General features: G+C 45.3%; 1 protein-coding gene across 3 annotated transcripts in view; it reads left to right on the plus strand.

Moving 5' to 3' along the window:
* The window catches only part of Fli1 (Fli-1 proto-oncogene, ETS transcription factor), a 119792-nt gene that overhangs the window by 52776 nt on the left and 53165 nt on the right, over positions 1–13851 (plus strand). For all 3 annotated transcript variants that reach the window (XM_013511152.1, XM_013511153.1, XM_005378532.2), the window contains exon 2: positions 13138–13349. In XM_013511152.1, the coding sequence (XP_013366606.1) occupies positions 13219–13349 (131 nt within the window). In that variant the 5' untranslated portion in view covers positions 13138–13218. The remainder of the gene's footprint in view (positions 1–13137; positions 13350–13851) is intronic.

The raw sequence follows: 13851 nt of genomic DNA on the forward strand, positions 1-13851 counted from the left end.
TTGAACTGTGACTGTAACAAACATATCTGGGATCCTCTGCAGACAGCAGGCTGCTCCCAGGCCAGATTTCCCCAGCCTTAGCACCATCACTGATATGAGATTCTTCTTCAGGTCAGGGACGCATTCAAATCTGTGACAACCGAGATGGTACAGACACCAGGGCACCCACCCTTTGTCTTAGAGCAGGATCCTGGGAGACCCACTGTCCAATCATTGACCTTTAGTTGTATCAGGATGGAACTCAGGGAGGAGGAGACTCAGAATAGCAGCAGTTTAGCTCCCTGTCTGACTGTTGTGGTTCATTTCCTAACACTACATCTGAATACCACAGAATGGGCAGTTTACAAAGGATGGAGATTTCATTAGCTCACATTTCTGGAGGCTGGGATGTCCAAGAGCAAGGTATCAGCCTCTGCTCAGATCTGGTGTGGACCTTCTTGTTGCAGAGTTACAAGGCAGTGCACGGTGTCATGTGGCAAGCAGAGCAACTGTGCAGATTTGCGAGTCCCTTCCATTCTTACAGAGCAGCTGCTACTATCACCGGGGGAGTCCCATACTCATCCTCCCACCCCATCCTGACTATCTCCAAAGGCCACACCTCCAGTACCATTAATATATCATGATGAGGATTGAGTTACAACATGTGTTTTCTGGGAGAGAAATACCCAGACCACGGCACACACTTTTCAGTATTTTGAATGACTGGTGCAATAGCCACCATGGTAAAATGCAGCAACGTAGTCTCAGAGTAAGAGCATGCAGGGATAACTGGGCAGAATTTTCAGACTGCAGCCCTCCCTGGCTGGCCCTACTTGTGGTATCTGGGTTTTGTCGTGATGATTGGAAGTTCCCTCTTTATTATCACTCAGGTGTGCCAGGGAAGCCTTTGCTGAACCTCTTCTGCTCATCAGGACAGACAAGACAGTACGGAAGAGAATACGAAGGTTTCTTCAGCTTAATAAACTCTGTATCCAACCCACACCCTACCTGTCCCTTTGGCACCCTGGGGTTCCCCACAGGTCACTACCCACTTTATTACCTAGAGGAGTTTGGCTTCCAGATGGTCAAACAGAGTATTGCCAACCCTTCTGCTGTTTCCCTTGTCATCGAGAAAAAGTAGGTTGGTGAGTGCTCAGATCCATTGTAAAGAAACAGAAAGTAAAAGGTACCACAAGTTTCTCTTCTTGGGACTCAGATGAATCTTCTATCCCCCTTCCTGTGAGTTTCCACATTCAGCACTTTTTTCTTTTCAGCAGTAAAATCATTCTCTGTAGGAGGAGAATTTAACTTTGATCTTTAGAGATGCCCTTTAAATGTGGTTACAGTCAACTATGACTGTGAAAACTCAAAGTCAACAGGCAAAGGTACACACCCACCCATGGAGACCTGGGGAAGCGTGTATCGGGAGCCTACGGCTAGCAGAGGGCCACAGCTCTGGATTCCGTCATGTGCCATGCCCCGGCAAACTCAGAGATTCTGTGCTCTGAACTCATTTGGGCTCATCCCCTTAATTTATTAGAGCCCATTAAATAAAGTACTTTCATCTGCACAGGATTCTGATTTCATCATCTGGGAACTGAGCTGGCTGCATTTTTCTGGGTCATCCTCTACAGGAACCCCCTCCCCAGTATGTGGCAATGGCAGGGACAGTGAGGTTGCCTTAGTCTGTTTTGTGCTGAATGTAACAAGGCCAAATATCCCTCTGAGACTTAGAATGGAATGCCACTGACTGGATTATTATAATGAACAGATATTTCTTTGGCTTTTGGTTCTGGAGACTGGGAAGCCCAAGATCAAGGCGCCACATCTGGTGAGGGCTTTTATGCGGCAGTGTCTCGTGAGAGATGGTGAAAAGGGAAGAGCGTGCATGTTGATGGTGAAAAGGGCAGAGGGGCTGAAAGGGCAGAGGAGATATACTTTGCTTATACCACGAGCTCACCCCGGCAATAAAGACATCCACCCATTCCTCTTAAATAGCCTCTTAAAAGTCCTGCGTCTCAGCACAGTCACAGTGGAGATTAAATCTCCAGAACATGAGTTTTAGGGGACACATTCAAGCCGCAGCAGAGGAGGAGAGAACACTTGCAAGGGGGACTGATGTTCAATAAGATGACCTCACAAATCCTCAAGGAGCTCTGAGACTGGGAGGATTTGGCCTCCCTACATGTTGCTACAGGCAGCGTGGGGTTAGAGGGTAGATGAGAGATGGTTTGGGGGCAGCTGGGGGCAGTGTAAGCTTGGCGGTCACGTGCTCCATGTGGAGACACACTCACTGGAAGAGTGAGGGCTGTGTGGGTCCACTGCTTGGGCTGGTTTGGGCATCCTCCCACTGTGGTGGCTCCTTTCCAAGGACTAGAGTTCAGGAGAGAATGAGAAACAGGTGGAAATAGGACTGCCTGCTATTATCTAGCCTTGGAAGTCAGGCAAGGCCACTTCTATGACATTCCACTCATTGGAGGGACCACAAAGTCCCATCTAGGTCAAGAGGAAGGGAAATAACTCTTCCCCTTGATAGGGAGAGGCACACGCTGGCCATATTGCCCTTGAGGAAAATACACTATCCCATCCCCTGTCAAAAGAATTTTCACTTATGCTTAGTGACTGACTGATGTTTCATTCCTTTTATCCAACTGCTATAAAATTTGCCTCCTTTTCCCTTTATCTCTGTGCCCTTTAGAGGACGGAAATAAAGGGCAAGAAATGGGTACCCAGCTGGTAATGAAGAAGGTAGCTGGAGCAAAGGCTCTATCTAGCTAGCAGCAGCCAGTCTGTCTTGGAACTTCAGATGTGTTCGAGAGGTGACCCACTGCAGGCAGGTGCTCGTCCAACTGCAGAGGCTGCCGGGTTCCCAAAGCAAAGAAGACAGAAGGCTGTGCTCCCAACAGTCCTGTCTGCACCTTGTATGCTCTCGTGCTAGCAAAAAAAGGGACTTCATGTCATTATGCAAAGAATGTAATGAAAAGCCAAAGCTTGTGTGCTCCCCATGGTGACCCAGGGTAACAGATATGCAGAGATTAGCTTTCCAGAACCCAGGTCTAGGAGCAGCTATGTGGACCCACTGAGCAGGAGCAGCAGCAGGGAACTCGGTCTGGTTTCTTTTGACATTCCTTTCACCTACCAACTCCAGCAAAGCAGCCACAGAAAACTGTCCGGGGGAAATTCAGGGCAGGACACAGGGGATAAAAAGAAACACTGTGGAAAATTAGTGCTTCTCAGGGCCCATGTGTTGGCTCAATCTCTGTGTTGGAAATAAAAACTTAGCCAGAGTATAAAGATTAATAAATGGCAAGGGTCTCCTTTCTGTGAAGCTTCCTGAGACTTTTCCTCCTGCAGACATTCTCCTCAGAACTCAGTCCTGTTTGTGTCATTCCAGTACACAGGACAATGTTGGGAATCTCTGTATTCCTGAGTGGAACAAAGAGATCCTCTGTGCACCTTCTGGACCTTTCCGTGGTGTTCTGGTGGCTTCTCTACCTCTGCTTTAGCTAAGCTGTTTGCAGATGTTCCTGTTAGTCATTATTAACATCGGCCAGGCTACCATGTGGCAATGTTCTGACCACCACCCCTTCACTCACTCAACTGACAGGCACAGAGACACTAAACCTCGGCTTAACCTAAGGAAAACAAGAATTAGAAGATTTATCTGAGTGTAAAAAAAGAAGAGAGAAAGATTTATATAACACACATATGTGTAACAAATTCCAGAATAAGCAAAATTTTTATTAGTGAATTCATACACATACACAGGGCGTTCTCTTGATATTCAATAAATACATGCAGTATGAATAGCCATGTAAGCCCATGCTAGTCAGCTACTATTCTCACTATGTTGGCAGTGGATGCTTTTTCCTTCCTTTGCAAAACCAGAGCCTTGTCTATGCCACCTAGAGGCCTGAACTCAGATGTCAGAGAGATGGAGGGGGCTGAGGCTGAAAGAGAACATTTCTGGTTTAAAATGAAGAATGAAAAAAGAGAAGAGTGAAATAGGCTCTGGTTAGAAGGTCAGTGAATTTTCATTTCAGGACACAACTATTATCACCAAACCTTCTAATTCTGAACCTTTGACAAGAGATCTTTGTTTGATATGGAATCCAAGTCTATTTCTAACAACTCCCAAACAGGCAAGACACAGCGAGTACTCAGTAAACATCTGGGACAGGAATTAGTAGAATCGGACTTTCTTCTTCCTTCTGCCTCAGCCAGAGCCAAGGCAAAGAATATTCCAGCTTTTCCTGGTCTGAAGGAGTCGGGTATGGGAAAGCCAGTGTACAGGGGGAAAAAGAAGGGTGCAGGGAGAGAGAGAGAGAGAGAGAGAGAGAGAGAGAGAGAGAGAGAGAGAGAGAGAAGTTCTCCTCAGCAAAGAAGGCAAGTGCTGTGAGAGAAATAAGATCTTTCTAAGATGATGAAAGCAAGAAGAAAAGCAAATACAAAAACCTGAAGGCACCATCTGCTTTGCTCAGAAGAGCAATGACAGGGTGGGAATAGGACAAACCAGACAGCCACAACTCTTTCCAAATGACCACTTGATCACCTTCTGTAGGTTTTCTTAAAAACAGAATGCAAATAAGGATTATAATTAATATTTTAAAAATCCCCTCCCCTGGGCAAGGAGTTACAGAAGGTTAAATGTACGTTTCCACAACCCAAACACCTTCAAGCACTTAGAGAGTGTCTGACATGCAGGGTGGGCCCCTGTACTCGGGGTGGAGCTGCACTGGGGACAAGGAGCACCACTGTTGTGGTGTACACATCCTAATTCTTACATGCAGTTGAAAGCAGTTTCAAGCCTGTAGAGTTGAATGAGAGGTGACTGATAACAGCAGAGCGATTTTCCTATTCCTTAACTCATTTTCTACAGACTCATTCATCCAGACCCGTTGGCTGAGCATCTAGTAGTACTAGGCATTAGGAGAGGATGTTTGAACCTGTTCAAAGAGGAGGAGGTTGGAACCTGATCATTGTCCTGTAACCTGAGCGCTCCGGTGAAATGACACATCACTGATGCCTCTGAGCTGGAGGAGAGCAGTGGTCTACAGTGGTGGTTGGGTGGTATGAAATGACTGTGGCAGTGCAACTTGAGTGGGCTGGTGCAAGACTCTCAGCAGGAAATCATCTACACCTGCTAGGGTCAAGGAGGACTTCATGCAGGGACATTTGTGCAGTCCTGAAAGATGCACCTGATGTTTATGAACAGTGACATGGAGATTAGTCAAACTGAAGGTAGTTTAAGCAAGGAGATTTCAATAGCACACAGGAGCTTTTCTGGAACCATGCAACAGGTCCCCAAAGACTGGGACAGGAGCCAGGTGTCTCTGAAGATGAAGGCAGAGAGCTCTTCATCAACGTCTTCACCTTTCTGATGTCTGTCTCTTCTCTGCGTGATGGTCCCTGCCCTCCTCCCCATACTCCAACCTTCTAGACTTCTTGGACCATGCAGAGGAGTAAGGCCTTCTCATATCTCCTGAGCTAGCTCACGTATGAGTCAGGCAGACAGTGGAAACTAGCTCATTTATATGTGACCCAAATCCATATTCTTGGCAGAAAAAGTTCTGATTGATCCTCTTGAACTAGGTTTCCATTTGAATTAGGGCTCTCCTGAGAAATGAAACCAATAGCAGATACAGACTGGTAGATAGGTGGATGATAGGAAGGGGGATACAGAGGAGAACTGGCTCGCATTATAAGGAGGCTGAGAAATCCTATGATAGGACATCTGCATGCTGGAGAACCTGGGGAATCAGCAGCTCGGCTTAGTCTAAATCTAAAGACCTGAGAACTCAGGCATCCAACAATGTGAGTCTGGAGTCCAAGGGCCAGAAAGCCTGGACCTGTGACGTCCAAGGGTAGGTATGGGAGAGGGGTATCCCAGCTGCAGAAGACAAAGGGTTTAAGCAAATGATCTTTCAATAACCAACTTAGGGGAGAAGCAGATAGGACTGTGACTTTACCTGAACTCCTCCCTACCTCTCTCCAACTCAGTGGTTCTCAGGCCATTTCCTGGCACTGACCTTTTTTGTTGTTTTTTTTTTAAATTTTAAGTATTTACTCTGTTCCAAGAAATTTAAGTAATTGATTTTGGCACTTTACTTCGAGTATCTCATTTTTATCCTTATTCAAAATTTACCAGGTTAGGGTTGTTATTATCCCCATTCTGTAGACAAAGAAAGAAAGTTCCTACATAGAAATAAATTGTACTAAGCACCTATGGAGCCATTGGTGGAGTGAGGATCAGAAGTCAAGTCTTTCTGACTCCAAAGTTTGCTAAAGTTATGATAAACACAGAGTTATCCACAAAGAGCTTGTGATCTAAATGGGAAGACAGAGTCAGTGAGTGGTGGTAGTTACAGGCCCAGGCAGCTGACCTGGACTTGAATCCCAGGTCACAGTCATTTTCTGTGCAAATGAGTAAATCACTTCACTTCTCTGAATATCCATTTTTTCATCTTAAAAAAGTAAAGGTGCTAATAGTATATCTCTCATAAAATTGACAGGAGGATTAAATTAGATTGCTCATGTAAATAGTGTTGTTCATTTAATAAGTGCTTTGCTAATTGCCTGCTCTATTTGTTTACTGTAATGGTAACACTGGGTATATTGCAAGTGATAAGTGATGTGCTCAAAGCACCTTACTCAAACTAGGTAAGGAGAAGAGATCTTCCCAGGACACATTTGACCTTGGTAATATACAGCTTCAGTTTCCTGGACCAACAGAATTACAGGAAGGAAGGATTGCCACAAGCAAAGGTGAACCATCTGCTTTAGTTCAGCGCTTAGGTTGCTACCCTGAGTAGTTCCCCTTGTTGGTGCTCTCTGGAAAAGGGGTACCTTGGGGTGCTAATGTGGTGGGACACTTTCCTGCTTGGAGCAGGGGACACATGCCACCCTGTGGGTGTGGAGCTCACTGCCTGAGGGGCCAGAGCATTCTGACCTACCAACCTAGCCTTGCCAGCATTCAGCCTGCCAGCAATGGAAAGGTGTCTCTAGGGATCTAATTACTGAGCTAGTGCAGCGATTCCTTTCAGAGTGGCCACTACTAGGGCAGAAGAAACCTCAGAGCTGAGTACCACCCAGCACCAGGCAGCCCACACCTCTCACCTTGCTTGTTTTGAAATTCGTTTTTATGTTGCGCGGTTTAAAGCAACATGGAGTGAGTGGGCCTTTTCAAGAATAACTTGTCTTCTCTGAATGAAATCATCAATGTCTCTAGTCTATAACAGAAGCAAAGTGTTATAAACTAAAGGACTTTAGCTTTGCTGAGAATGAATGATTGGTGAATTTGGATGTCGATGCTCTTATATACCCAGGCCATCATGCCAAAATTGAAGTTAAATGCTTATCAACAACATTGGAATGTTCTCAAACACCAGTAATGTGCTCATGCCTATAAAGAGATTTAAATACAAGTAAGAGTTTTAACTTTAAACTGTTAAAAGCTTTAAGAGTATAAGTAAAGAGCTTTATAAGACGCACATAAAGTATCAAACTCTACACATGGTAGCAAACTGCAAGTCTATAATGAAAATGTCTGCATGCTCAGCAGCTCCTCACCTGGTAAGAGAGGCAGCCTGGTGCCTACAACCATGTCAGATTGTGTGACAGTGTATTTGCTATGGCTTTGTCTCAGGTTTGAATGGCAGAAGGGGTGCTAGTTCTTTACAGCAGTAAGAATGTTCCTCCAAATTATAATTTTTTCCCTTAGGATCCAAATCAGCTTTCTTTGGGCCATCTGTGCCCAATCTTTTATTTCCACTTTGACACCCTCAGCAATTTCCCCTAACTAGATTAAAATTTCTGATTCAGTCCAGAAAACCAGACAGGGAAATATTTTTGTTCATCTTCTTTCTTTTTCCAGCTTCTATCATCTACCAGCTCTTTTCTATACATTGCTGTAGGAAAAAGTGCTGTGTCTATTAATGCTTGCAAACTCTGTGTGTGCATGTGTGTGTGTGAGCACATGTGTGTACCGAAGCAGTATTCTCAGCCAGACTTTTAAAAGCTGAAAGGAATCAAGGAGATTTTAAGGGAAAATTTAATGGAGCGAGGAAGACTTCATGTTCTTTAAACAATGGCAAGGATCAACTGTGCAACAGAATGAAAGGAAAAAGACGAGAGACTGGCAAATGGATCAACAAAATCCAAGACCCAGAGGTATAAATGCATAGAGCTTGTTGAATGGAGCAGTGAGAATAGTGTGCCAGTTAATCTGAACTGTCAGCTTGGCTGGATGGAGACGTTCCTGGAGAGAAGATGGGATTGCAAGACCACTGATGAGCTCATAGCTGCATGGGCTAGGAGGTGGGGCTAGCTGGAGGAAGTGGGTCATAGGGTGTGACCTTGTAGACTGTATCTTGTCCCTGGCCCCTTCCTCTCTGGTTCTCTTTTTTTTTTTTTTTAATTAAGAGTAAAAGAAGGATGACATAGTAATGGGGGGCTTACCGAATTACAGACAAAGTGGTAGGAAATTATCAATGGTGGTTGTTTTATAAATTGTTATCTACAAAATAGTTTCTGAGGAAAACAAACAGACAAATAATAGTGAGTTACAGACAAAAGTGGTAGGAGGTGATCAATGGTTGTACTATACTTTGGTATCTTCAAAGTGGTCTCTAAAGAAAATAAATACAGCTATACATGAGTGACAAATTGAATAATCATTACATACATCCATTTACAAAATAGCATAGAAACAATACAAACATTACAGAGTTATGGACAGATTAGTAGGAAAATATCAATGGCTACTGTAATACATGGTGGTATCTTCAAAGTGGTTTCTCAGGAAGACGGAGATATGCAAAAAAGATCTAACAAGTAGTTACAAGCTAAGGGTTGTGAAAAATAGCATATTACCTCCTCACCAGTGACTCCTTTCACTGAGGTGTGATGGCTGGAAGGAAGGCCAGGATTGAAAAGAAAGACCAAGAGACTTGCACCTGTATCCAGCAACAGGCTGTTTTCTTTTTCCTCTATAGTCATGATTACCCGGGGCTCCTCCATGGAGATGACAGTCTGGCCAGAGGGAGAAGGCAGAGTATGCCCCGGGCCCCCTCATTCCTGTTGGACTAACTGGTAGGATGGCTCTGAGCTCTGGGGCCTCCGCTTCAGAGGGCAGACCGATCTCCAGTGGTCACCTTTGCATTCAGGGCATGGCCCAGGGGCGCTTCTTAGGGAAGTTCCTCTTGAGGTGGCCTGGCTTTTAACAGTGGTAGCAAATGAATGTAGTCATGAAGTTCTTCCTGGGGCCCCAAGAATCAGACTTAGGGTCTGTTTCTCTTAGTGGTGCTGCAAAAGCAGCTGCTTTTTCTCAGTCTCTTTGTTTTCTCTCCTTGGCCTCCTCTTCATCATGGCTATAGAATACTGAGGAGGCAATTCTTACTAACATCTCAAGTGAGCCATCTGGGGTGAAAGCCATTTTTTGTAGCTTCTTGTCCCCAGCCTCCCAGTGCATTGGGACCCCACAACCACTTAGTGTCCTCTCCCCAACCGTCAGCACAGGCAGCAGGAATCTCGGTGCAGACTTCTCTGGAGCTCCACATGCTCCTCCACTGCAGCCTGTACTGTCAGGGGAGGAATGACTTCCAGGGTGTCTCCCAAGGTATTGGGCAAGGTCCTCCTGGTTTCCAGCTTCTGAATGGCTCTCATGACTCTGGTCAACTAGACCTCTGAGTCTTCAGGCGTAGTCTGTATTCTCGTGTTCTCTGAGTCCTTGTTCAGCAGCTGCTCCTCTGCTGACTTCTGGACCTTTCTGGTTCTCAACAGCAAGGACAAGAGCCACCTGTTGTGTGGCATGTATTCTCAGGGGTTTCTCCATGTCGGGATGATTCACGCACGTCCTCAGGCAGACCTCTGCAGCCGGCACTTGGCAGGCCAATTGTGTCATTGCTTCTCTGTGCCATGATAGTTTCCAACTGCCCGGTGGTAGCTGGTATGAGAGCCGGCGCACGTGAGTGCACACCACCACACAGCTTCCCAGCAGATGGCTGCTCACCTCCCTGGCACTTGTGTGGCTACAGCCCACCCCAAAGGCTGGCATTCTCCACCACACAGCTTCCTCTTTGGTTCTTACCCTGTGCTCTGCTTGTCAGTCACCATGAAACAAATAGCCATGCTCTATCACACCCTTCCACTGTGTTTCTGCTGTGAAGCCAGTCAGCCATGGACTGCATCCATGCACCAGAATAAACCATGCTCTGTCTTTAAGTTGTGGGTATCAGTTATTTCATTCCAGCAATGGAATGCTTAGAAGGAGACAGAAATTGTAGCAAGGTTAAACCAAGAAATGTCAGGATGGGCAGGTAAGGTGAAGCTGTGTTCTTAGAAATCTAGTAGCTGAGAATAGACAGTCAGCAGAGAAAAAACAGTCAGTAAGCCCTCAGAGCGAGGACTGTACCAGGTGACAGCAGCATTCACAGCTTTCAAGGGAGCTAGCACTGACCAGGGGATGTGCATGAGGTACTGGATAATGGAAAAGTGTGTAAGGATGTAGCCAAGGAAGAAATGGTGTGAATGAAATCTCTGAATGAAGTCATCAGTGTATCCCCAGTCCATCATGCCAAATGATAGAAGAGCAGTGGGGGCACATGTGCCTGGTGGGGGATGTAGGTGGAAGTGTGAGGCATTCTGAGGTGAACAGGGACACACTCTTCCTGTGATATTGCCACTTGATTAAAGTTTCCTTGGACTGTGAATTGCATCCTAAAGAAAATTTCTATTCCAAAATGAGTTGACTGGTTCCATACCTTTCAGTGTCTTCACTCTATTCCCTAATGTATTTTGTCTTGTTCACTACTCATTTCCTTAGCAAGTCCCTCACAGGTCTGTTCCAGAACACCAGCCTCCTCTTATCTTTTCTCTGTTGCAATCTTGTTCACCATGAACCTTCTGTGTGTCATTTTAGACGTGTCAATCATGCCTTCTCTTGCTTATTGGCTCATCCTCTTTGGTAATAATGATGGTAGGGTCCTCTCACCTTCTCCCAGGCATTTCTATGCCCAAGTCTGCCTCTAGCTCTCTTTGCCTCTTCTTTTCTATTGTATTTTCTCCTGACCTAGAGGAGTGAGGTGAAGAAATTATTTTACTGGAAACTCCAAAATTCATATGTAATAAACCAAGAATGTAGACTCCCTGAAGCAAAAGACAATACCTGATTCCTTCAATGTTCTCTTGTTTTATAACAGAACTGTGGGGATTGTTCTTTACCATTATTACCCAAAGGGCTCTTATGGGTCAGTAGCGTGGAAGCCAAAGAATTTCAAAGATTCAGGGTCAGCCCTCTGACAAGTTATACTACACTTCAACTTGGAACCATAACACCTTATGCCGCTGTAACAGATCAAAATTTGTTTGGAATATAGAGGCAGGGTTGATCCCTTGTTGAAATAGAGAATGTATGTAATAACCAAAAGCCAAATGAGCCTGAAAAGCTCAGCTTTCTTCAGAGCATCACTTGAGGACAACAGGTAGAACATGAAGGATCCTGGCAGGGCTTAGGTCTAAATGAAGGGGCACCTATGCATCAGCAGGGCATTCATTTTGGGGGTGGCATTTGGGGCAGGAATGTGAATTGCATCAGGAATGCGAACAAATCTCAGACTTAAGAGTGATTATTCACTGATTATTATATTTTTAAGTGAAGATGATACATACGTTTTCTAAGATAGCTGTAGCATACCATAGGCTGAGTGGCCTAAACAACAGAAATTTATTTGCTCCTGGTTCTGGTGACTGAAGACCAAGATCAAGGTGCCAGCAGGATTGGTCTCCTCTAAGGCTTCTCACCCTGACCTGCAGACAGTGGTCTCTCCCTGTCTCACATGGTCACCCCTCCATGCACAGGCAGCCATGGTGCTTCTTTATGTGTCTAGATCTCCTCTTCTCATAATGACTACGGTCAGTTTGTGTTAAGGTTCACCCTCATGGCCTTATTTCAACTTAGTCACCCCTTTCAAAGCTTTAGCCTCCAAATATAAACACAGTCCGAGGTACCAGGGGTTAGGATTTCAACCACTGATTTTGCCACAGGTAGCCTAAGATAATCATTGTCTGAACAGTGATAGTCATCACTGGTCACATTAATTGAGTATCACTTGCTATGTGCCAGGATTTTTGTAAGCATTTTTCACATATTATTCCATTTCTTCTTCATAATCACATAGTATATAATTAAAAATTACATAAATTACAAATCAATTATGAATTACTACTATTTTTCCTGAAAAGTGGTAAACTTAATTTGGCATAATTGCATGGCTGTAGTAGATGCTATATCCATCTGTGACCCTGGGTCCCTGTGAAATAATATGACTTAGACTAATAGGAGAGTCCTGTCCTCATGTTTTGATTGTTAGAAGATCTCTGGAAAGCACAAAGCTTCCTTTCTCAGTCTATGCCCTCCCTGAGTCAGATGATGGGACTGTATGAGCAGGTAGACCTCAGTCTGGCATAGAAGTCTTACCTGGACTTCAGCTTTGCACCTCACCATGCACTGTATCTCCTTGGGCCTTCTTCAGCTATGTCATCAAACTTAAGATTTGTGGTATGTGCTGGGGAGTCCCTTAGGAAACTGTTGAGTATTTCATATAAGCAGCACATTCATACTGGGCCTTCTCACTTAATCCAGCTAGCAACTGTGAAAAGTCTATTCTTATTCCTGTTTACAGAAAGGAAACTGAAACTGACCTAGCCAAATCCCTGGGCACCACCATTCCCTTGTGACCTTGAGTTTGATGACCTCTTCTGGGTGGATCTCACTGGCCTTAACTTGTAGTTTGACTACTCCTTGTGACTAATGATAGACATCAGCACTTATGCCTGAAAGAGCTAGCACTCATGCACCACTCCAACACCAGGTTCCATACTGTGTAAATTCCTTCTGGGGTTCTCAGTCTACAGATTCCACAAGTGAACTCACTTCTACAGAGCTTCCATTCCTGCTCTGCTGTGCAAAAAAGAGGTCACCAAGTTTGCACATGAGTAGAGCTGCCCCTGGGGTATGAATCAGCCAGTCATGGCACGGTTGCAACTTCCAGGCAAGCTGTTCTAGGCAGCCCTGAGCCACTCTGCCAGCTCAAAGTGAGAGTGCCACGCACTTGGTTGAAGAGTGACACTGAACTTTCTGTCTCTTCTCTGGCCTTACAGGAGGCTCTGTCGGTGGTAAGTGACGACCAGTCCCTCTTTGACTCAGCCTACGGAGCGGCGGCCCATCTCCCCAAGGCCGACATGACCGCTTCGGGGAGTCCTGACTACGGGCAGCCCCACAAGATCAATCCCCTCCCACCGCAACAGGAATGGATCAATCAGCCAGTGAGGGTCAATGTCAAGAGGGAGTATGACCACATGAATGGATCCAGGTAAGCTTGCCAGGCTGTACAGGGCTGGGCGAAACTCAAGGCATAGTTCCAACCCACATGACCAAGTCATGCAGATCCCTACTAAGTGGCTGCTGGCAAAAAAAAAAAAAAAAAAAAAGAAAGAAAGAAAGAAAGCAAGAAAGCTGTAGTGCTGGACTATGGAGCTTGTGCTGGTCCCTAGAAAGGTGGGGTAAGAAGGGCCAGGAAGCCCACCTTCACTCTAGTCTACACACAGTCCCCAAGGGCCAGGTTCAGTTCAGGGCTGAGACCTTATATACTCATCAAACACCTGTTTGGGGTCTGGCCAAGCCCAGGCCCAGCCCCTCTTGGGGATAATTTAGCATTGAGATTCTTTTCCCTGTATAGTTGAAGATACTTAACCTGTGTGAGGGGGTCTCATTAGAGCAGAGATGAGCAAACTGTGTATCTAGCAATGGCTGAGAAAGGCAGATGTGTGAAGGAGCTAACTGCCAGCAAGGAGGCACCACACCCAGAAAGTATG

Source organism: Chinchilla lanigera, unplaced genomic scaffold, assembly GCF_000276665.1.
Source record: "Chinchilla lanigera isolate Chin_1 unplaced genomic scaffold, ChiLan1.0 scaffold00011, whole genome shotgun sequence".
In the NCBI taxonomy this organism is placed as follows: Eukaryota; Metazoa; Chordata; class Mammalia; order Rodentia; family Chinchillidae; genus Chinchilla; species Chinchilla lanigera.